This window comes from Salarias fasciatus, chromosome 19 (genome assembly GCF_902148845.1).
Source record: "Salarias fasciatus chromosome 19, fSalaFa1.1, whole genome shotgun sequence".
Classification (NCBI taxonomy): Eukaryota; Metazoa; Chordata; class Actinopteri; order Blenniiformes; family Blenniidae; genus Salarias; species Salarias fasciatus.
In genome coordinates, this window is record NC_043763.1 from 15,900,894 (window position 1) to 15,926,754 (window position 25,861).

The window sequence follows — 25,861 nt, forward strand, 5'->3', positions numbered from 1 at the left end:
GCGTAACGGTAACGGCCATGGCTGGCCGTGTACGAGCTGTATCAGCTCCGCCATCCACGGCCTGCTGGGCCAGTAAGGAGCTATCAGGATTAATGAAAGCTGCTGCTCTTTCACTCTGACCAGCGTTGGAGTGATGAGATAGAGGGGGAAAAGCATACAACAGCGCGTTTGGCCACGGGTGCGCAAACGCGTCCGCCCCCAGAGGCGCGTCCCTGTCTCGTAATGAGAAGAATAGGGGACACTGCGCGTTTTTGTGCGATGCGAAGAGATCTACGGACGCTCGGCCGAATCTCTCCCACACCCGGAGAAGCACCTCGGGGTTCAGTCTCCACTCTCCGCACAAGGGATTTCCCCTGGAGAGTAAATCTGCCCCGCTGTTCAGTGCACCCGGAAGATGCGCTGCGCGCAGCGATAACAGGTGTTCGCTGCTCCATAATAACAGACTCTGAGCCAGTCTGTGTAATTTTACGGAGCGAGTGCCTCCTTCCCTGTTTATGTAGGCCACTGCTGTCGTGTTGTCCGCTCTGACCAGCACATGACACTTTCCCAGGAGGGGCAGAAAATGTCTGAGGGCTAGGAACACAGCCAACAGCTCCAAATAGTTTATATGAGCCTGACGGAGCGTCGGGGGCCAGGTCCCGTTCACTGACCTCCCCCCGAAAACCGCTCCCCACCCCGTTAACGAGGCATCGGTTGTAACTGTCTTCCTCATCACAACCGCTCCCAACGGGACGCCGGTTGAGAATATCCCCGGGTCCCTCCAGTGACGGAGAGCCAGGAGGCATTCCGGGGAAACCCTCACCATACGCCTGAGGTGACGTCGTGCGTCCAGACGCAGGGAAGATATCCAGCGCTGAAAATCCCTCATTTTCAGCAGCCCGTGCGGAATGACAGATATTGATGACGCCATCAGCCCTGACAGCCGGAGACAGTCCCGCAACGACACTGAACGTCCTCTCCGAAATGAAGCCAGGTGTTGGCGAAATTTCTCCACTCGAGAATGGGACAGAAAACCCCGAAATAAAACAGAGTCTATTTCGAGGCCCAAATACTCGATCCTCTGAGTGGGAGACAAACAGCTCTTTACGGGGTTTATATTGAACCCCAAGCTGTACAGCCTGTCCATCAGCTTCCGCGTATCCCTCTCCGATTTCTCTTTGCTGGATGCACAGAGGAGAAAATCGTCCAGATACACGAACACTTTTAGGCCCGATGCTCGCATCGGGTTCAGGGCTGCTTCCACACACTTGCTGAAAACTCTCGGGGCGAGTGACAGCCCAAAAGGCAGGGTCTGATACTCGTAAGCCGTTCCCTTGAACGCAAACCTGAGATATTTCCTGTGTGCGGGATATATGCTTATATGAAAATAAGCATCCTGCAGATCCACTGAAGTGAACCAGTCGCCTGGATGAATGGATTGAAACAGAACCTTGTGTGTGAGCATTTTGAATTTGTACTTTCGGAGGTGTAGATTGAGGAACCGCAGATCCAGGATCGGACGCAATGAACCTCCTTTCTTTGGAATGAGGAAATACCGGGAATAAAACCCCTGATTTCTCTCTCCCTCCGGTACAAGGCGAATTGCCCCGCGGCTTAACAGAGAAGATATTTCGCTCTCTAAAGCCTCCGCGGCTTCCCCTGCAGCTTCTGACGTCAGCACACCGTTGAAGCGGGGCGGCCTCACAGCGAACTGCAGCCTGTAACCCCTGGCAACCGTTGCAAACACCCACGGGTTCACTGCGCATGCGCGCCACTCCTCTGCTTTGACAGCGAGAGGGCCCGGTGGCCTGAAGCTCAACAATGGAGCAGCTGCACCCTCTGGGGGAGACAGACTGTCCTGCACTTCTTGATTTTTCTTTTTGTTTTGCGTTCGCTGCGCCCTCGGCTTTATGACTGAGCCTGGCTGCGACAGCTTGTTTTTTATTGAAAAACCAGGAGAAGTGCTTGGTGTGAACATTGCGCTTCTTTCCACTTCCCTTAGAACTGTCCCCGTGGGGCAACGAAGGGGGGAAACGAAACTGTGCACTGGGGGAACGAGTGCATAATTCAGTCTGTGAACGGGAAGACCTAACGGGGCCGTTACACAGCGCTGAGCGGAACATTGGTCCAGAACATCCATCCTCCGTTTCTTGGGAGGAGAGGGAAACATGTGACCTGTTCCGGAGGGGCTCAGAGCAGGGATCTCTGCGAGTGCTGACTGCTGAGCCTCTGTGTCTGCGAACCACGACACCTAGGCCTACCATTTTTTCTTCCCGTCCGGGGGGCGGGACGGGCGGGTCGGACCGGTGCCTGGAGCGGCAGCTGCAGCGGCAAAGGACTTCCTGGGCCAGTGTTTCTGCTGCTGAGCGCCGCACTGGTGAGACGCTGGCTGCTCAGACGTGCGCGGTCCGGGGTCCTTGTAGCCGCTGCTGCGCGCTCTCGCCGCAGCCGCGAATCCCTGGCGGGGTGGCGGTGTGGGGCGAGAGGCAACCTTACGAGGAAGGCAGAGATCAAAGGCTTCTCCCTGCTTCTTCCTCAGGTCACTGGTCTGCTGCATGGCCGTGACAGCCTCGCCGAACAAGCCCTTAGCCCTTGACGGGTCGAAGGGAGCATCAATTATGACCTGTTTTTCCTGGTCCGACAGGCTGGAGAGATTCAGCCAGAGCGCTCTCTCTCCTGCCACTGCGAGCCCCATAACACGGCCGCAGCCCTGGACCGCACCCCTGGAGACACGGAGGATGAGGTCCGTGACCACACACATCTCCTCCCATGTTTTGGGACTTGGGGAGCCTTTATCCAGGAGGACCCCCATCTCCTGGAAAAGTTCAGCCTGGTAGGCTGTCAGCAGGGTGACAACATTTAAGTTGTTCACTGATTGGGCTGCTGATTTGTACATCTTTTGAAACATGGAGGCGGAGAAGCGCTCCATTTTCCCGGGGAGGGTGGGGCCGGCCGCGGTGAGCGCGGACCGGTGGCTGGGGTGGAGGTGAGAAGCCACCGCCTGCTCCACTACCGGGGGATCTCCGAGGCCCCACTCCCCGCTGTTAGCCACTTCCAGGCCGGAGTAACCCTTGACGGGGACTCTGTGGCGAAACGGTTTATCCCAAAACCGCTTCATCTCCTTCATGCACGCTGGGACGACGGGCATGACCTGCTTCTTCGACACCGGGCGAGACGGCAGAATTTTGCCGTCGTATAAATCCCTCTCCTCGCCCATGTCATCCGGTGACGCGGGCCAGTCTATACCCAGCCGTGACGCCGCTCGTTTACACACCTCATGCAGGTCGACCTCCGAGGGTGAAGAGGGGGGTTGGATTCCTCTGCTAACGGAGCTGCTGGGTCGGGATGCCAGAGTCGGCGGGAGGATTGCGTCCTCGTCATCCTCCTCGTTGTCATCGTTAAGGAGGTCCAGGTTATCGTCCTCTTCTTCGTGCCCCCCTCCGTGTTCGTCCTCGCACTCGGAGTCCGCGAGTGAAGCCTGGGCATGCTGCACTCCCATACAGGTGATGCAGAGAGGATGTGGATCTCTCCCTGAAATGGTGAAACCGCAAGAGGCCGGGCAGGGACGGGACTCGACGTCCTTTCCCTTGCCGCTAGCCGAGGAAGCGGTAGCCATAGCCGACCTCGACGGTCAAACTAATGACACCAAAACGCACACTTTCGCGACGAAAGTAGTGAAGTGAATCCTGAGTCAGAAATTTCACGCTCGGTGACTACCTTGACGGCGCATCGGAAGAGCAGTTAAATGAAAATCCAAAATCAGGACCGCTGAGGAGCCAAGTGATGATCTTCACGTGGAAGAAAGCGAGAATGGTGGGTGCAGCGCGGGGACCGCTTATAAAGGGGGCGGGCTGCCCCATGCATCTCGAGATGATTGGTCTGTCACATGACAGACGTGGTGTCATTGGAGCTTCCATGATCGGTCACGCCAGGGGGCGTTTCCCATAGTGAGATACCGAGGGTGGTTTGAAAGAGAACATTATGTGTACGGAAAAAGGTGCGGAAAAAATCTGACAACTGTAGCGGCCACAGGACAGTAAAAACTCCGACCAATCATAAGGCGCGGACCACACTTAAGGAACCAATCAAATCCCTTCGCCGTTCTACCAGCCCCCTGCGCGTACATTTCAATGGCGTGCACTGGCCCTGGTTCAGTGCGCACGCGCGTTGTCAAGGAGCTCTCAGCTCGCGTGAAAAATAGAACAAAGCGGAGCGGGCGTGCTGCGCTCCTATGCGCGTTGTGTGAGGGCAGTCAGAAAGGTTAATAACATTGGAGGAGATCACAAACTCCGTGTGCGTGGCGCTTCCGCGTGCGTGTGCGCGCGGCGCTTCCGCGTCCAGTTCGTTCGCTCCCAACGGGAGCTCCTCCAATGGGGTGGGAGCTGGGCGGAGCCATGGGAGATGCTACATTCGTGCTACATGCTAGTTTTCCAAGATTGCCGACCCTAGCTTTAAATGGGGGTTGACAAAAAAGTCCAGGAATTTATATTTGGGTCATGTCATTTTTAATGATGCCTCCAAGAAGAATACAATAAAATATCAACAACAACAAAAGTTTTATGGCTTATTTAATTTTTAATTTGTTTTCTGTTGCTTTAAAATGAGGGCATATTATTCAACTTTTACCTTTTACTTGAAAAATCTGGAAAAAGATTTGAAATCACGTCGTCAGTCTTTAGGGTGATATGCGCTTCTCGAGGCAAGCTTGTATTTTTGTCATTTTATTGTTTTTTTAACATGTACAACACTCAGTGCATTTTATTCAGTAAAAAGTGAATTCTAAAGAAAGACTAACAGATTAAACTGTGTAATTCCTATTGAACAGAAGAGCTAAAGCAGTTACCTTTTATTGTAAATTTAAATAACTATTTTATTCACAGTATTTACACCATCCCACACTTGGCTGCACTCACTACTGAAAACACCTCTCAGCTTCATATGGTTCAAAATGAAACCTCACAAAGGAACATATTGTCAACCAACAACCCGCTGGCACTATGTTAAGCAGAACGGAACAGTATTTCACTTGTTGACACGTTTTATTTTAATGTGTAGTTGTGAAACTACTTATTACTTACTTCACTATGGACCATATGTCTGGAATTATGCAGACACATAACTTTATTTAATTTACTTCTTGATGGCGCTCACAGCAAAGACTGATTTTAACCCAAATACACTCATGCCATGAACTTTAACGTCTTCAAACATCCTCAATTTTAACCAGTGGTTAACCTTATTGAATACGTTTCAAAAGAGAAACAGCAGTTGACTCACTTTACAGAAAAGTGTTCTCAAATCTTTCAGTTTCAATATATAAATTCACATTCTCTTGTTACAGGATCCTGCTCCTTCATATAAATGTTACCACTCGATTAATCTAAGCGCAGCGTAGTGTTTGAGCATGCCCCCCAGGGGTCCTTTCTTCTCTTTCCAGGTTTCGGCCTGTCGCTCTGGGGACTGGCTGATTATCTGACCCTCCTGGTCTGATGTGCGTGCGGAGGGGGCTTGGATGCCTCGTCTTGCTGGCAGTGGGACGACTGCATTGGACCGTTATCCCTTCATCTTGGAAGGTGATGCTGGATGGTTGCTCTTGGGGGACCTGGGCACGGTGGTGGACTTCCTCCTTGTCCTTCTGCCTCCTCCACTCTCTCCTTTTCCTTGGGTGACTGGTTATCCACCCTGCCTGTGGTTTGGACTGGAGAGTCCAGATTCCCTCCACCGGTTGCTTCTATGCCATTGAGTTTGTTTGCTCTCAGTCGCTGGCATCTGGGGTTATCCCCTAGGGATGGGGGACTTGATCGGGGTCTCCCCCTGTGTCCTGATTTCTCAAGAGTGGCTTCTGGGGTCCCTGGGGTACAAATCCCTGGGACTGAAAGGAGGTGGTTGTTCTGCCTGACCGCATTCTGCCTGCATGATGACTCTGGGTTTAGTTAATGATCCGTTTATGTGCTGCGAGCGCCACTGCAGCTCCGGGTTACACTCATTAAAGGGTTGAGTGTTGAGTCCTACTTATATCAACAGTTTGAATCGCCTTGCATGCTTGTGTGACAAATCAAAACATGACTGAAAATTCATATTATTGGGCACACTGAAAAATAATGTGAAAATCTCAAAGCACAATTAAAGTACAATTTACTGTCAGAATAGTGGCCTGGCTACAGTTTTTAAACAAGCCATTGCATCAGCTGCCCTTTTCACACTTTTTATGTCATCTAGTCACAAAAAGTACATTTAATGAAGGGTAATGTTTAATCCGTTCTTTTCACCTTGAGGTTGTTTGTATCCTTTGGCTCTTATTTCTGTCTGATGTCCTTAACATTAAAAATATTGGAAAAGTATTCTTCAGCTCGATCTCTTCTTCCGAATCTCCCATCATCCCTCTCTCCTCTCCTAAATCCCACCCTGGCTACCACTTCTGCTCTTAAGCCTGCAAATTTTGTCTTTGTCTCTTGGCCAAATCCAGGCTGTCAATACTCAGGGTGTTAGACGCACACACACAAACACACTCACACACGGTTTTTCCTGTTATGTGGAGGCCGACTGCAACAAATACATGGTCCCTCCCACATGTGCCTCGACCTGCCGTCACCAGAGTGGCGTCCCGATCCATTTTGCCGAGGTGTTGGCGAGAGCACATTTAAAAATAAGTTTCAGTGAAGAGTTTAGAAAAGTTCTGGTGATGCTTCCCACCACTGCAAGTAGGCAGCGACTTCTTTCTTTATGTGACACTGAAGAAACTAATATTCCACATGAAACATTTCAAGTCTAATCAGTCTAAATCACGAAAAGAAAGTTTAATGACAACCTTTGCTTGATGTGAAGAAAAAGTGGAACTTAATTAGGAATCCTTATGGGTCCTATTATTACTGCCTCAATGGTTTTTGGTTTCCTGTTTTTGGCAAGAGGGATTGTCCTCTCCTGTTCTCAGCACTGCTATGCCAACCTCCTTCCAATCAGCTCCACTGGCTGCCTGTTCCTCATCTACACCACTCACCCCACCGCTCAGAAACCCCGATTCTGAATCCGCTCCTCGCCACTCTGTCAGACCATAGTTGGATTTTGACCTCAGTTGCTTCTGAAACAATTAGCAAGATCAGGGCTGTTGTCCATGGTCTCTTTTTACAGTCCAAGTCAGCACATGCCACTCTCATTTACATTTTAATTCCTTTATTTGGCCTTTTTCATTACACCCCTAAAGAATACAAATTAATTTCTGCCTAATCTCATCCTGTCCGATGCATTTTTGATCCACCAGTGTACCAAAAAAAAAAAAAAAAAAAGAAATTGCTTAATTTCACTATATTTGAAGAAATAATTGCTGCGATGTAAACACCACTGCCTCAAAGCTGTTTGCTGTTTTTCTTAATGCGTGTTGAATTCCAGAATATGGTTTGATTACCCAGAAGTCTAATCACTTATACTATACACGTTTAATGTACTGGATCAGTTTTGAAGCTTTCTCTAACAGAGAGCAGGATCAGGAGGCGAAGTCGAGTTCTTTTGCCAGACAGTTAGAGAACCATTTTATGTCCACAATAGGAGACAATTTTAGTTTTAGATCTCCAGTGAGAGGCATTGATCTGTCTGCTCAGTCATATTAGATATTAACTATAACATTATAGAAGCATTATATTGTGTAAGCCTTGCATCGGCTGCCAAAACAGCCCTGACTGTCTGGACTCAACTCTTGTTCTGAAAATGCTGGGGAATCTCCCAGCATGAAGTTGGCAGCAGATCATCTCTTTAATTGAAGTTGTGAGATGTGGCTTTTACAGACTCATGCACATCAGTGGGTGAAGGCCATCCATGAAAATGTTGCTGACAGACAGACTGAAAGGCATAGACATCAATAAAAAGCTTTTCAAACTTTGCAGAAAATTAATTGATCTAACTGTCATGTGGTTGCTGGTGAAGACATTGACTGGAGAAATAAGAAATGAGCCGTGCCGCATTTTAGGAACATAGCAGGACTGGAACAGAATTAATGACTCAAGAAACCATCCAACATTCCTTGTTCTGCTGAACACAGTATTTTATTTATGAGGTTCATTATGTCAGGAACTAGATAAAACCAGCAAGTAAACTTCTGCACTCTGTTTGGAGCATAGATATCCTTTATAACGAAAATACAAAAAAAGCAAATCGAAGATCAGTGAGAAGGCGGGTTTCACACTGGATGAACCGCAACTGAAATATTTAAAAAAAAAAGAAAAAACCCACTACTTTTGATGTAGTGCTAACATTAATGAAAGAAAAATGAGAAGCATCCACTTTGAGTCGGTGCTGGGACCATTCCAGCTAAACCGGAGCTTCAGTGGACAATACATATCTAAAAGACTCCATCATGCAAAGTAACTAATCCAGCCTTGCATTCCTTATTTCTGCTATGTACATCCTTACTACTCGAAAATTAGAAGCCCTTATGTTAATTTGAAAAGTGCATTTTTCTCTGAACTCTGAAATAAATTCAACAAAAATCCATCTTCAATCAGTAATTTTGTCTTTAGGTTCAACAGTGTTGAATACATTCACTTCAAACTGTTACGTGCTTAAAAGCAGCGGGAATTTATGTGCTGGGCCAAGTTTTCTTTCTCAGGAAAAGTGAACGTTATATAAGCAAACAGGAGACCTGCCTTCACTGACCGAGTAGCACAACTTCACCAGTCTAGTGTAATGACACCTCAGTAGCCTCTATGGCAGAGGATGGGACTGAAATTCTGATATTAATGCTGACTTTTTTTTTTCCATGAATGAAACGTAATGGGTGTCTTTAATGAAGTTGTTAGTGTTGTGATTTTGTTTGTCACACCATTCCTTTGTACAACGATGAGCTAGTTTATGTTCATGAAATCATATTATGCAAAACTGTCGTAGTGTTGTATGATTGCAGTAAATTGAATGTTTCCAGGAAGACAAGTGGCCAATAATCCTGAACTAAGTCTTTTCCACAGTAACCTGACAGATGTCCCATTTTAAGTTAAATGAACATGAGTGTCTGTCCACAGAAGCTTCAATTTGTATTTAAAATACTAATTTATGTTGGAAAGTAAAGCCTAGAAAGTTACCCCAGCCATGCTGATGAGCCCCATTTGTAAGGTTCTGGCAAAAACAAACAGCAACGATCACATTCAGCTGAGAACAATCGGGGCAAGTGCCATGCAATTATCATTACGCTGCTGGAGTCAGTCTCAGCAAAAAGCAGGCAGTTGCCATATTTCCCCCCGCGGACAGGTCACTATCAGAATGCTACCACAAAGAGACGCACATTGACTCATTTAGAATCCAAAGTCAGTCGAACCAATTAGCAGCCGTGTCTTCGGATTGTGTGTGGAACCAAATCGGACCTGGAGAAAATCCACAATGTTGATAGAAGCAATTCTAATGGGAGCTCCTAACTGTGAGGGAGGAGTGTGAACTGCACTGTGCAGACCAAGTGTGTCATTTCAAAAATAGCAACATTTGCCTCATGTGTTTTACTTTTGTAGCCACATAATTGGGCTAAAAAAAAAAAAAACAAAGACGGCAACAAAAAAAGGATGAAAAGACACACGATGCCAATTTGTGTGTACTTTGGAAGACGTATGGATTACGCCTCATTTTTACAGCCATGCCACCAGCAGGAATCCAGCACACTGTATTTTGTACACATTATGTAGCTGCATGTGTTCACTCTCAAAAGTACATGTACTGTATGATGGAGGTGCACAGCAGGAATGCAGAAACACAGAATGTTCTTCTCTGACATATATCTGATAAATTAGCTTTGGGAAAACACGAGCGGCATTTCTTTTATTGCATGGAAGTCAGCTTCATAGCATCCCTGGCAATAATCCATAAATTATAAGTCGATCTGACTCTGGGCCTCAACGTGATCTCATTGTCTTCTGGCTGACGTGCCATGTGTCAGAAAATTACCATTCTTTGTTACTGTTGTCGTACCTGAATAATAAATGCTCCGTAAATCCCTGAAGTGTCAGATTCTAAATACAGCTTCACTCACAGCGCAGAGTGTTGTTCCCAAAGCTCGCTGAAAGCTCTTACAGCTCTGAATCTTCGCAAAATATTCCAGAATAAAGTGATAATAAATGTAGTCATAGGTTTCTTTTTTTTAAATTACAAGTGCTGTGTGTTTAATATAAAAATGAACCAATTTAGATGACACACTACATCTCTATTGAGCAGAAACGAACCCCCTTTCCTCAATTTGGCCGCTTATTCCCAAGAAAGGGCCAACGTGCCTTCATTATAGTAAACTAATAAGCTGAGTGGTGGGGTCTTTTACAAATAGGGGCAGAAATTAGTTCAGAAAGCATACAGCTCACTAAAATGGATAATCAGACTACGTGGAGTGGACGCTGAATAATTTATCAATGCTTAAAGTGTGGGCACTTTCATAATCTGTACAAGATTGTGTTACAGGGAGGGAAAAGAAACAAATCTCCCTGGGAGGGGCAATGAATTAATCTTTTATGTATGTTTGTGCTCTCTCTCTCTCAGAAAAAAAAAAAAAAAACCCATCAAACATGTATTCTGTGCTCAAACAATATATTATGTTTGCAAGTATACACATATATGCACAGCAATGCGATTGTCCTTTAACATAAAATAATCCTTAATTTTATTAAATTCATTTAAAAAAAAACCAAGCACATCAGGATCGTGGCACAAATACCCAGGGTCAGCTGTGTCAGTGGTTTTGTCATCCTGAGGTGTTCTGTAAGATCTAATCTCTCCGTGGCCTCGGTGTCCTGAGGAACAACCCCGAGTTGCTTCATAAGGATCTTTGGTTTTATTCACCGTCGTTGCAGTGTGAGGAAAATGTAATTATCATATTGAACCACTGAAATGTTGAATAGATTTGAATACTTCTTGAAAAAAAATGAAATTAATTGATATTTATTTAATGTAGTGGTTTGCTCAACTTGACTTTTTTAAGCTTTAGGCTGTAATCCTAATTATTTAACGGTCAAGTGTTCCTTTGAAATATTTATTTTCCCTAATCATAGCGAAACATACTGCTCAAAATGTTAAAATAACTGGTAAAAAACTTGGACATGATTGGACTGCCTCCAGTATTTTATAAACATACCGAGTTACCCTGTGGCTGTCTGTGAAGGTGTTTTTTATTATGTGTGTGTGTATATATATATGTATATATATATATATATATATATATATATATATATATATATATATATATATATATATGTGTGTGTGTGTGTATCTCCATGGAGCTTTGGGTGCACGTACTCTAAAAATCAGTTAGGTTTAAATGAAATGAAATGATGATCTTTGCTGTAAATACATTGTTGGTCCCGTTTGATACATTACTTCATTGCATTATTGCAATAATAATTTTGTAAACCTCCTGTAAACTTTTTTTTTTTTTTTATGTTTTATCCAAAAACATTATGGCATTAACATCTGGAAACACTGAACCAGATCCTCAGCACATATTTCTTTTACTAAACTGACAGAGTAAATACTTGATCATTGCTCCTTATCTTTTATTAAAAAAACAAAAACAAACAAAAAACAAGCAAACAAAAAAACCAACCTCCATTATGCATGAGGAAAACACTGACTTGAACTCAGAAACACAAGGTTGCCAGGGTTAAGCCTTGGAGTTCTAATTGAGAGTATTCTATTCAGTAATTAAATTCTTATTTGCATGTGCGGAGTCCCTTTCCTATAATTTTCGTTCGTTACGTTAATTGTTGTTTCAGCAGCCGGTTTCCCAGAGGAGGAATTCACATTGTTACTTTCACCCTCTCCTCACAATGCAGGCGTTTCTGTGATTGAAGGGCATGTCAATGACAGAAGCCGTTTTCCATGTATGGATGATAATCCCCTCGAAATAACATGTAAATTACCATTTTGTATCCAGCGGGGCGTGCTTAGGGACAGAGGCGTTGAAATTTGCAACCCATTATTTACCTGGAAGCGCGGAAGAGTCGAGCGAAGTTGTCTTTGCGGCGACCTCCAACATGAAGTTGCTCTCCTCGTTTTATTGGCTTTCCTCTCACAAGTGTGTAACACAATCACAAGTGATTCAACTTGACCTCATAAATGATTCAAACAACGCTTTCACTTGATTGCAGTGTGGTCGCTGATCATTCAACTGTGTCATGGATGCCAAACACGGACGAGCGTGTGAAAAGGGGAACCGGACAAGAAGCACCTTGGATGGGGGGTGTGGTCAGTATTCTCCTTCATGTTTTTATGGGAATTATATGGGAGCGACAGTGTGAACACGTTTTTCACGTTGGGTCGACCTACTTTTGGGTCAAGCCGGGGCCGCTTCGAGGATGAGGTCCGAGGTCGACCCCGGCTCGATCTAGACACGGTGAGAACACGGTCGCTCCCTGGGTCGAGCCAACTTTCCTCGTTTGCTGCACTTTTGTCCGTGTGAGACTTCCGTAAAGCACAATACGAACTGTTATTCTGAGCGCGCACGTCGAGCATGGCGGAGAGCCTGTGCTTCCTTCTGAAAGTCGGCGATTTGTATGGCCTGCAGAAAAATCATGTACAACAGAACAACCATTGTGGCTGCGTTCCGTCCACAGAACGGAATCACTGCAGCACTGTCTGCGGTGCCTCTGCAGTCCGCTGGCGAAGGTTGCCAGATCTGTCGATCTCCCCCTCCGTAAATATGAAACCCGTTTAACTCAATAGAAAGCAGCCCAAACCGCCTTCTCGGTTGAAAATACACATTAAAACCGTATTTGTATATTAAAAAAACACGTCATAAACACATAATCATTTCATCAACCTGTCCGACGTGTTCAAAAAAGAAGCTTGATTTGGCGGAAACCTGCCCAATCTGGCAACACAAAGCCGCTCCGGTCATAGAGCTGTTTTGTGCAATTTTGGAGTTGTTTGACTTTCCTGCAGTGACGAAGTACAAAAGCGTTCATTCTTCTAATGTGTATAATGACTACATCATGTTGTTTGTTCTGTATTCCACCAGAAGAAGTAAAAAAAATTGAATATTAAGGCAAAAACACAACACAGATTTTATTTTGAAATCACTTATTTTGGAACAAGTATTGCGTTTCCTTCCGGCATCCGACTTGCTTCTGTTTGGATTGACGCCCATTTGGTTCGACGGTGAGAAAACGATTCAGTTATTTATGAGGAGGCTGATTTACAAATTCACACTTCCCAAAAGGGGTCCTGGCTCGACCCAAGTCGGTGTGAGCATGCCCTATATTTTTATGCTTTTGTCCATCCATACACCCTTTTCATTCCATCCATCTCTTCTAAAGTTCCCATTAAAAAACATCGCCTCCGTTTGAGTTCAGCAGTTGCTTCAGGCAGCCATCTTGGAATTTGTGGGTCGTCGTGACCAATTTAATTTAAAATTGGAATAAAACAGCAACTTTATACAGAATCAAGTTTAATTCAGAATAATCATTTTCATTCTGAATTTGGTTTTTACAAGGTCATTTTAAAGCAGAATTAAGTTTTATTTGGAATTAACTGGGAATTAAATCTCAAACACGGCGAATGTGTCCTTGTAGTCTGTGGCGCTTTCAAGTTGTAAACAACATTTAGTACCAGTTTCGTTTGTTACTTTATGTAATTCATATAATGAGCTTAAAAATGAAACTAAATAAAAGCACAGTAATAAAATAAACTATTCCACAGCTTTAGCTGACTAGTTTACAGAATTTCTCCATGTATGTATAGAGTGTGGCCCACTAGCAAATATGAAAGTGATGTAAAAAGAAGCCCCGAGGTCTTTGCGCTGCTTCCTAAAAACATATTTGCACTATCAGAGCGCTTTCAGATCTTTTTGTACAGCTGGTGCTGGGCATCATATGACATACTGAAGCATGGATCTCAGGGGAGGAGTGGGTGCACAGGACAAATTTCAGTTTTGAGATTAGAAAAGTGTCCAGTCTTTGCTTTTTCAAAGGCTTTCACGGTTGCAGATGTCCTTCACCTGGGAGAAAATCTGCCCGATAAATCTGTCAACTCTGGTTTCACGAGGATGTCTGAGAAACTGCCTGCATGACTGTAATTCTCACCAGTTTAGGCGACTGGAGGAGTAATTAATTCACATAAGGAGACGGGTGGAGGGATTATGCGGAGAAGGTGACGGAGAGAGGGAGAGGCATGATAATTACATTGAGATTTAGGAGAGTGCATGAGCGTGCGTGTGTGTGTGTGTGTGTACCTTGCTTCTCTCACATTTCATTTAAGGTTAGACACAGGTGCCAAGTACACTATATAAATATGTACCTATCGATTTAAAACCCCAGTGTTATATTATTTACTTTCATGTCATTTGACATAGTAACGTAATTTACTATGCACGAGGCATTACAATATCTTTAAATAAATAGATGATCTGTCATCCCAGTCATTCATTCATCAAGGGGGAAAAACTCTGGACAACCTTGGTTCTAGTTAACTTATTTTAGAAGTTTTCTGAAGCAGTTTATTGGTTTGGACATTGACTTTCTGGCTTTCACATGGAAACGTACTTCAACTGCAGGAAAAAGGTGTTGGTGGTTTCCTCCCAATCTGAAGTGGAAGTTTATTTTCTGTATTTAAAAATGAACCCATTTCATGTTTTTCAGAAAAGAATTATACAGATTGTGTTAGGAAATTGTTTCATAGGTTTCATAAGAAGCAGATGAGGAATGTCAAGACTTTTAAGGTTTGTTACAAATTCAGCAAAGTGGTGGATGAGTTATTGAGCAAGTATTTGTATAATCAGTCTTATGGTTTCAGTTGCTGTAAGTCTAAATATTCACTTGTACACTGGAATAAACTATATGAGTTTAAACTGAAGGATTCTGCTGGAAGCATGATGAAAACTTATTGTTGAACTAAAATATTATTTTTAAGTACTAGATGTCCTGGAGTTTTGGGCCATCCATCAGTTTTTTTTAAAATTTCATTTTCATACACGGAACCATATTAACATTTTTTTTTTTTTTTTTTTTTTTGCTTGAAGAGGTGAAAAAAGGTTATTTCGTTATTCAGTTGAAAATGGAAGACAACTGGTATTTTTAACAGCGTGCTTCTACAGTGTAACACCCACAACAAAGCTGCATGCTGTTGGGTTAAGTAAAGCCTAATTGTTGTTGATTGGTTGTATTGGGATTTGAAAACTCGCCGTTTGAATTGAGTGCATGCAGATTTTTGATGAATGTGTTTTACACATTTAATCCGACATAATGAACGTCATTTGCACTGTGTGATGTCGATATGGGAAGTGTTATTTACACTTTCAGCTGTTATGTTGTTTGGATGCAAATGTGCTGCTGATGTGTAAAGATTTTTGGTGTTAAATGAATCCACTGTTGATCTCCGGGATTTAATGAACTGAAACCTGATTATCACACATAAATATTCATAAGCAATTCCTTGCTCGCTACATTTTATGTGTATTAGCAGAAAAGCATAGTTTATTTTCTATGAATCTCGTGATTACGCTTTCTAGCTGTTCTTAAGAAGCAATGGAGTTGCTTCACTTGCTCGTGAAGGAGAGACAACTTACCGAGTACATTGCACTACTTCGAGTATACAGCTGTTTTCACTAAGCTGTGTGGGTCAGTCCAACTCATTTGGTTCAGCTGCAGTGAGATCAGTGAGGATGAGGAAGATGTCCATTAATCTGGACACTCAAACATTTATGAGATAAGGATGATGAGACAAAGCTGCACCGAAACAGCTGAGGTAAACTAACATGCAGACAGCAGCAGAAAAGCTCTGCTAAACTGAATATGATGTGTATTTAAACTGGCAAAGCATCACAGTCACAATAGATCCACTTATAGTCAAACTACATTTGTGTCGCTCTCAGTTATTGAGTGGCTTTACCTCCAGAGAAACAAGAGTTTAATGAAATAACTACTGAAACATATTTGGCTGATGATGAAAAGAAAAACAAATAAGAAAAGTTTGTGAACCCCGTGTAAACATGTGTTTGGAAAATCCATCTGAATGTCTTTATAGGGGTTCAAACACCCCGATCACGATACCGTTTCCTCAGGCTGCTGTGTTGACTTAGCGGACTGATTCAGTCAGCCAAGTGTCACTTCTATTCAGCTGGCTGTCTCCTCCACTTTACAGGCTGCTGCTTGTCTCTGCTCTGCACGTTCCATTCAGTCAGTGTGGTTCCATCGAAAAAGCTTTGCTCTTTGACATCTGGCTCTACGCCTTTGTTGGTTCTGGGCTGGATGCCAATCTTCCCCCAAAATGTCCTATAAGGAGCCTTTCATGAGGAAATTCCCACATGGCAGCAGTGTTTGGAAAGCTAACTTCACACGTGAAAGTCAGAAAAGTCACAGTTTGTGGTGTGACTTCAAGGACAAAGTCTTACAAGGGTACATATTCCTATACAGGGTTGTGTGTTTTACCCAACGGCAGGCACTGTGAATGACCATCATGTTCTCCATTTAAATGTTGAAACATTTTCTAAGCCATTTTCAGCCTTTTACTTGACCTTTTGTGGTCCAGTAAACTACGGAATGGCTTCGAGTGTGGATGGAGACTGAAAGCTTCATAGGGAGGGATGAGCAGGAAGCGAATGAGGAATGGTTCATTGTTTCCCATTGGATTTTGGGAAATAATGCTGTGCGAATGTTGCAGTAGGGTGTTCAGAGTTCTCAAGTTGTCAAAGAATAGATGCAACTAGTTGTTTAAACTGTTAAACATCTGCCCCCTCAGCAGTCAGCACCAGAAATGTCAGCCGGTTGGTGTTCCATCCATGTGCTATTTAACAGTCATGCGCACGCTTGCTACCAATCGGGGCCATCAGACAGGACAGCTGTCCGCCTCCACACAGCGGCCCCCCGAGTAAATGGTAGTTTTAAAGCGGCGCTGTAGGGAATGAAGAGATGTCGTTCGTTAAAACAGAGCGGTTTGACAGAAAGTTCGTGTATTGAATGAAAAAATGGTGGCATGTAGGCTGTGCCTGGAAAAAAAAATAAATAAATAACTGGAATATAAACACTCCACTTGATCAATACGAATTCACATCAACTCGGTTAAATATTGACCTGCACAGAACAACAGCTGCTCCAATGAGCCGTACTAGCTCAGGCTACTTCAACATGGTTAAGCGCTTATCTTGCTGATGCAGCTTGCAATTATAATGAACCAGCAACATCCACATCCACATCGCTCTGCTGAGGCTACAGGAAGTTAATAAGTTAAGCTCAAATGTATCGCAAGGGAATACAAAGTGATCATCTCCATCGTAGCTTGCACCTTCAGTAGCTTTCAGTATCTGATACGGTGGTTGAAGGTTGTGAAAGACTTCAGATACAGTTATTACTGCCTGCTACTGATGCCAACATGTGTTGAAGACAGCAGTTGGTGGGACTTTAAGTCACATTATTCCTGCTCTTGTAAAGAGCCTGTTTGCAGTGCCGTCCTTGAAGGTGTTTTGATAGTCGAGTGAACGTAATCCCCCCGTCTTCCTGTTAATCCAGTTGGTTACAGAGGAATCCTTTTCTTCTTCGCAGTCAAGTTTGAACTCAGGTTCAGGCCGTTGTACGAAAAAATGAATGATTGGAAAAATATTGGGAATTGACAGTATTATGGGGGACAGCCATGCTTTACCTGTACCGGTCCTTTTTTCTTCTCTCATTAAGTCAGCTTCCACCATGCGACTGCCTGCTTTACCTGTTGACACAGTCCGCCTCAGACTCGACGTTATCCACTGCTGTCTTTGAGTAATCAATAATGTGGCTGTAAGGACCAACATGCTTGTGTGTTACAGACGTGGTTTGTCCACTGAGACAGGGGAAGAGTGTTTTTGACCCTCCGAAGCACCCATCCTATACCTGAAGCTGTCTCCTCTGCAGGGACAAGGCAGGCCATTGCTGACTCCTAAATCATTTTCACACTTTTCCAAGTGTTACTGTGACATTTGTGCAGTGCTGGCCGGCCACAAACTGGGACCATTTAAAAAATCGTCTCAACAGGTCAGATTCAGGCGAAAAGGTATAAATGCCTCTTTTTATTTTCAAACATTTCATGACCGCCCACTTGACAAGTCGAAAGCAGTTTGCCAATTGAATTGGATTATAAATGTCAAAGCAATTCCAGTTTGAGTCGTCATAGTTAACAGTGCCCAGCTAATGGAACAAGTCAAACCACTTCAATATTACTCTTCTCAAATGAAGCTGCCTGGAAAAGGAAAAAACACACACAAAAAGTAACATTTTTTCCTGTTAACCTTAGCTTACATCACTGAAACAGTTACTTTGTGTTGTCTTTATTTTTTAATATATTGAAACTTACATGTGGAATTCATATTGTTAACATGGACTTTATTATTTAAAAAACAGCAAAGAAAAGTGAGATTATGTCACAGAACTGCGTGATTTCCTTTAGAAACACGGTATTTCAGTGTCAGTGTGAAGACAAAGGCGTGTTTAGATGGTATCACAACTTTGTGTTCATGAAAATTTTTTATAACTTGCTTGAAATGGGATCTAAAGGAGAGCAATAGGATGCTAATATAACACCCGAAAAGAGACTTTTAGTGTTCTGCAGTAGATACAAGTGTTGCAGGGATGTGCTATAGCTCTACATTTAACTTGGCAGCCCCTTAGCTCTTTGCCTCTGCAGTAAAATAACATATTTCTTCCCATGGCACAGCCCAGGAGCAAGTTCTGAATGTAAATTATCTTTGTGATTTAGTGGTTGCTTAAAAACTACAAGGAAGTAAACCAGTAATTGGAGGAATAGTTCAGTCTGTGGTAAACTGAACTCACACTAAACTGCCACGGATTTGGGTTGTTGGAAATGTTTCAGTCCTGCTTTAAGGTACCTTGTGATTGTTCAGATTGTGAGATATTGGAAAAAGCAGGAAGATGGCATTGATGAAATGTTGCACCCATGACAGTGGTTAAAACTAATGCATTGGTAATGTGGAGCCACTGCTCAGCAGCCGTGTGCCTTCTCCCACTAGTAAAATGCAGTTGACATAAATGTCTGCCCAGAGTAATAAAACGAAAAGTGCTAAGTAATGCATTGAGATGCATTAACCTACTTCAGGAACAAAACATCTGTCAAGGTCTCTGACAAGACTCTTTATTATGTGGCAAATGGCAAACTATTTCCTCACAGGTTTCTTCCTTTTCTTTCAATCCTCCCATAGATCACTCCCAACTTTCAAGTGTCTGAATCATACCCCATGAACAGAAGAGCTTGAGCATTTGGTCATGTACAAATCCAATGTTAAAGTAGATTTAGTTTTAAATGAAGAAAGGAGATTACGTTTCCGATGTCAAACAGTAGTGAAAGTGAGACAGTAAAGTTAATGATGTCACCTTTGTCTCGTGGGTGAATGGCACTGCCCCACTTTTTGAGCTATACATAGATTATCGTGAATTTGTTAAAAGAACATTAACAGCATTGTCCGGCATGTTATTAACAACTATAAAGACAACTGAATGAAAAAGTTAAAGGGATACTTCAACATTTTGGCAAATTGGCCAATTTAGCGCAATTCCTTAGTCATTTCGAACAGCATACTTACTTTTTTTGTGAGGGCGAGCTATTGTTTATTCAGAGGTGAGTCGGGGAAGGTTTTCGGGACGGACACAATGGAGGTGAACGGTATTTTTGTTCCCCCTCGTCAAACTTATCAAATACACAATCCAACAACCCCAAAACACTTTGGTGGACACGTTATAATCCGCACATTCACTACGCTGTGAAATATTAATGCAAAATTACGAGATTGAGTTGTTTATGTGAAGATTGCTAAGCCGGAACTACTTACTAAATATGGCGTCTGGGCGTAGTGATTTCAAAAGAAAAAGTAGCTCCCAGTATTTGCTTCAGTGCCGTAACGCTACAATATTTGTTGGTGTTCCACAGCGTAGTGAATGTGCGGATTATAACGTGTCCACCAAAGTGTTTTGGGGGTTGCTTGATTGTGTATTTGATGAGTTTGACGAGGGGCAACAAAAATACCATCCACTTCCATTGTGTACGTCCCGAAAACCTTCCCCGACTCACCTCTGAATAAACAGCTCGCCCTCACAAAGTAAGTATGCTGTTCGAAATGACTAAGGAATTGCGCTAAATGGGCCAATTTGCCAAAATGTTGAAGTATCCCTTTAAAATGCAAGTTGTGAATCACTCGTCTTTGTGGTTAAGTAAAATGATGACAAATAGCAAACTTCTTGGTCTGTCCATACATTTGCATGAAGTTATATTTTTGGTGCATTGCCCTCAGCTTCCATGTGTCACTTCATTACTGCATCTCAACAACTCAGTTCAGCAAGAAACAGCAAAAACTGTGTGAGACATGAATTTGCACTCAACATCACTAACATCAAATCTGTGTTTTCAGGGAAACTATATGTGGCACACTTCCACAATATTTTTCTGGCTCATATCCATTTTTGTGCCTTAAGTCACAATTACTTTTTTTCCCTCACACTATTTGTTTGTCCTGAAAATCTCTTTCATAAATATATTTTTAAATACATAGATCCTGTGGGCTCCCATAACTGCCCTTCCATGTGACCCCTAACCCCACCACTCCACAGGGAGGCATTGGCTTTTTTTTTTGTCTGAGAAATGGGTCTGCATAACCACATTGCATCTGCAGCTTGGGATTTCAAAATGGATCATTTGCTAAGAACACACTGCTTGTCTTTTGTATTTCATCAATCAGCAAAGCAGAGACAGCGGATTGCAGACTGAATCACCTGTCTTCACTTTGAAGTGAGGTTCTGAAACAGTGTGTGTCATCCTTGCTTTCCTTCTGTCTCGAAAAATTTTCTCTTGAACCACACGGGCATGTTCGCCTGATGCCAGAAGAAAATCAATTCTCGATCAGAGAAATTCAAGTTTTTCTAATACTCAACCTAAAAAGCAACTCCCAGCAAAAAAAAAAAAAAAAAAAACTTTCAGCATCAACAAATGGGATACTGGAAAGAGAACAAATAGAAACTTTCACTCTCTTTTTTTTTTTCTTTATTTCTTCAATCAGCTTTTTTATATTGTGTTCCCTCTTTCTATTTGTCATGCCAGGAAGCTTATTAATGCCACGCTGACACCGAGACTAGATTTCCATCTCCTGTTGTGTTTCAGGACTGCTTGCTGTATGTCACGTACGCAGACAAAAAGCACAGAGGATGACAAGGGGGGGACAGAAAATAAAACGAACTTGTCGACCAAGGCAGTCTAATTTTCTACTGATGAGTGGAGGATGCACACTGTGCTTTCTTTCATCCTGCTCTCTTCACACGTGATGTTCTGTCATGCACATTTGTTCCCACTCTCTTCTCATCAGAGGTGACGGCGTCTTCCAGCAGTAAGAAACATCCACAGGGCTGCCTGTACTGCGGATCTGGAGCCACAGAACTATGTGGAAAACAGCACGGGACATTTTTCTTTCATATCAAACATGCTTGATTAGTGCAAGTATTGATCGAAAAACACTGATAGCAATATAATTAGAAGGGATCATTTCCTTTGTCATTCATTCATTCACTATAACTTCGTCGTAGATTTCTTTGACTGGTGTGATGGTTTACTGCAGGGGAGATAATGAAGGGAAAGTTTTCACTCTTACTACTCATACTCACTCCAAGCAATGCATTTTAGGTCTGATGCATAATGACTCTGAACACTCTGCTTGTCTGTGCGTGACCAGTGTCTCCTATCAACTTGCTCAGCATATGAGGATGGCGATTGGTTTTGCTCTGCCACCGCTATGTCGGATCAAATGTGGTGTCAGGGTCCTTAAAAATAAAACATTTAGCAGCAAGAGTTTTTCTATTTGTCAAGAAATCGGTTGTAATCTTCTACATTCATCTGGTGTTCAGCTGAATCCGTTCATTTAATCTTGAAATATATCCAGCTGATGTGTAAGTACTTTAAAGTAACCCTCCACACATTTCTTCATAAAGATCCAGTAAGCTTGTTTGTGACTCTGCTGTAAGAAAGCTCGTGACGCATCGATGTGATTGTGAACAAAAGCAGCATTTCTGAGTATTTTTTCTGTTTACATAGCTTTCATTGGTAATTTGTAAGTGTGCATTAAGGATTGTTGACAGGAAAAGAGGAAATTCCTTCAAGTATCTGCAAGTCTATGAATTCCCCAAATTACACTGACAAAACATTGAAGGGGAATAAATAATAATAAACACTTAAATTTATTCAGTTAAAATTGATCGGCACTCAAATTGACATTCTAAAAAACTTTTTTTTTTTCTTCATTAATTTTATTCCATACACTGTTCAAGATTGATTTGTCTTCATGGAACCTTTATGCTGATCATCTGCATGAATCTTTAGTGTTGTGATGGGTTTTTGAAGTGAGACCTCTGGGCCCTGTTAACATGCCGCCACGGTTAGCGAGGGGTTCATTTCGTCTGAGTGAAGCAGAAGTGCTTTACAAGCAATAATGGTTTCAATATGCTGAACAGCTTGAAGTTTGTCTGAGGGAGCCTGAGCTGTCTTTTCTTTGGAATGTTTAAAATGCAAAAGAGCAAATCCTGCCTGCCAACATAAGTTGCTGATATTAGTACAGCAAGTCTTTGATTCTGTGTTTGTATAGATTTGTATGTACTCTGTTTTTTTCCTTTAAAAAATGCATTATTAAGAGCATACACTTAATGGAAAGGTCTTGCTGAAAGATGTCTGACTAGAAAAAAAAAATACTTGGATTTTAAAGGGTTACATTTTCAGTACATTTAGAATAAAGCAGATTAAGATCAGGTCTTTGGTGAAAGTGGCTGGATTTGTATTTGTAGATTCTTCTCTGAATGAGCAAATTGGAGACAATACCTTCACTGAAAAGTCTAAATTACATTAAAATATTACACATGTGGTTTTGTGACAGGGTTTATCAAAGTTCTCCAGCCGTCTGTGTGCTGAGTGGAGGGTAATAGAAATCCACCGCCGACGAATGAGGAACTCTGCTGACAGAAATAATTTGTACAGGAGCCAGAAAACACCTTCCCCTCTGCTCCACCTAGAAACATACACGAACACACGTCCTTCCCACCTTCTACCATCATGCTCCACCACCTCTTTGCCCACACACGCACACACACTCATCACTGTTTGGTGATGAATGCAAAATGACATTTCAATTTAGCTTTTCCCTGTTGTGATGTTGTGGCACTTGCATACCAAATCAGCCCTTTGATTCATTCCCCATTTCTGTCTCTCCCTCGTTTCAACCCTCGAAATGAAGAAATGCAAATAAGGAAGAAAAATGTGCTGTCCTAACTGCTGGATGAGAACGTTGGCGTGGCAGGTACTGAAAGATTTGCATGGTAGATTATCTGCCACTCATCTTTTTGTACAATTAAGTGCAAAAGTCTTGCCCCTACTGGGTGAACGGCACATTAGGTGGAATTTTTGAAAGGACAATACAATCACACTCACAAAGACATGTTAAAAATGAAGCTTTATTAAGATGCTGTCAAACTTTTTTTGAAAGAAAAAAAAAAGCTATATAATTGCAAAAATTCAGGAACTGCTACCGGTGCATGTTGGACTCCGGCAGGGCTGCCCTTTGTCACTGGTTCTGTTTATAATTTTTATGGACAGAATTTCTAGGTGCAGCCAGGGGCCGGAGGGGGTCCGGTTCTGGAACCACAGGATTTCATCTCTGCTTTTTGCAGATGATGTTGTCCTGTTGGCTTCATTGAACCTGGACCTACAGCATGCACTGGGGCGGTTCACAGCCGAGTATGAAGTGACAGGGATGAGGATCAGCACCTCCAAATCCGAGGCCATGGTCCTCGACCAGAAGAAGGTGGCTTGCCCTCTCCAGGTCAGTGGGGAGACTCTGGCCCAGGTCGAGGAGTTTAAGTATCTTGGGGTTTTGTTCACGAGTGAGGGACTGATGGAGCGTGAGATTGACAGGCGGATCGGTGCAGCGGCTGCAGTGATGCGGTCGTTGTGGTGAAGAGGGAGTTGAGCCGAAAGGCGACGCTCTCGATTTACCGATCAATCTACTTTCCCACCCTCACCTATGGTCATGAACTTTGGGTCATGACCAAAAGGACAAGATTCCAGAGACAAGCGGCTGAAATGAGCTTCCTCCGTAGGGTGGCTGGGCGTTCCCTTAGAGATAGGGTGAGGAGCTCAGTCACCAGGGAGGAGCTCGGAGTAAAGCCGCTACTCCTCCACATTGAGAGGAGCCAGCTGAGGTGGCTCGGGCGTCTGGTTAGGATGCCTCTTGGACGCCTCCCTAGGGAGGTGTTCTGGGCATGTCCCACTGGGAGGAGACCCCGGGGAAGACCCAGGACACGCTGGAGAGACTATGTCTCTGGGCTGGCCTGGGAACGCCTTGGGATCCTCGCAGGGGAGCTGGAGGAAGTGTCTGGGGACAGGGAAGTCTGGGCATCCCTGCTGAGTCTGCTGCCCCCGCGACCCGGCCCCGGATAAGCGGTAGAAAATGGACGGCTGGATAGATGGATGGATACCTGTAAAATGTTCGTGTTTGATTAACTGTTTTACTTTAATTTTATCCAGGGGACTTGAATTAGTGTTACTATGTGAAACTGACTCCTAATGTCAAACCCAATGCTCAAAAAACATCAAAGTGTAATTCATTCACAAAAGGTCATTGAGAAATGGGAGTTAAAGGCAGCTGAAGAAAACCACATAAGACTGTGTCTGGATAAAACTGCAACACGAATGGCACGGCGCTGGAAGAGGCGTTGGCCCAACTCATTCCCATGTCAAACATAGTGGAGGTATCATGGTATTAGAGCTGTACTGGAAGTAGCACATATCTAAGGAGGAATGAAATCTGTAGAATACCAAAGCACAGCATGTTTTACAGCAGTGACGCATTTGCAGGAGGCTTTTTAAACTGATTAAACAGTAAAGTCAGGAGCTACTCTGGTGAGCATTCTGTAGCAGAGTGCACTTAGAACCTTCATCAGAGCAAAACCAAATGTGCATGTGAGTCATTTTTGAAATGTGTTATGAGCAGATAAACTTCAGATCGAGCTCTTCGGCTATGATCACAGAAAGTACAGTTGGATGGAGAAAACCCTTGCCAAGTTTTCGGCATGCATGTAAAATAATTCTGCTTTAGGGCTGAGAGGCTGCCAGGGCCACTGGAGGCATCTCATAGAAAAGTTGTAGATTAAATATCTACAAACTGCGCATGCTAATGTGATTGTCAAGAGCCCTTCAAGAATGTACAGACTTCAAAAAATCATCCAAGAAGTACTTGAACGTGTGGGTAGATCTTGAACATTACGAGGCAGCTTTACTGAGCTTGAAGTGAACTGCTGGGGAGAGAAAGTGACGTCTGCTTACCAGAGTGAATCTTGTGCCAAACATGGTTTATAGACTCAATAGAGAGCTCAATTATTTGTTGTTTCATAAAATAATTTCCCATCAGCATTTGCAAGAAAGCTGATGGTCTGCCTGCTGAAGGAATTGTTTATTTTAACTTCAACAGAGTATGTAATTTGCCCGAGGGTTCCTGGTTTTGCATAAGTGTATGTCTGTCCTTGATGTTGCATTTTGAGTATTTGTGTATATGCAAATGTCTAAATTAGTATGAATAAGAAACTGAAAGACTCTTAATCGACTGGAGCAGCTCACTCTGTCATTTCAAGTTTGAGTTGAGAAAAGTTTTTCTTATTTTTCCAAATCCAATGCGTGTGCCTTATCTAATGGCTTGTACTTTGTGTATATATGTGTGCATTTCCTCTGCGACCTGCTGCAAATCAGTCCAGACTCGGGTATCTGCGCCCTCGCCAATCAGTGCCTGTTGTTCGGGGGAAAATGTCAAAGCGGTCAGAGCCCACCATTTGGAATAAAAGAGCAGCCAATCACAGGATGCATAAAATGGCAGCTGCATGACTTGGCTTGAACCTTTGAATGAGAAATCATAGAAAGACGTGTGCTTTGT

At 43.3% G+C, this 25,861-nt stretch overlaps 1 protein-coding gene across 1 annotated transcript in view; it reads right to left on the reverse strand.

Annotated features, from left to right (window-relative positions):
- LOC115407143 (uncharacterized) overlaps window positions 1-1,957 on the reverse strand; it is a 3,075-nt gene extending 1,118 nt beyond the window's left edge. The window contains 2 exon segments of the mRNA XM_030117502.1: window positions 1-139; window positions 141-1,957. The exon segment at window positions 1-139 is cut by the window's left edge and continues 75 nt beyond it. Of these exon segments, the coding sequence (XP_029973362.1) occupies window positions 1-139; window positions 141-1,957 (1,956 nt within the window).
- Between the last annotated feature and the right edge of the window lie 23,904 nt (window positions 1,958-25,861).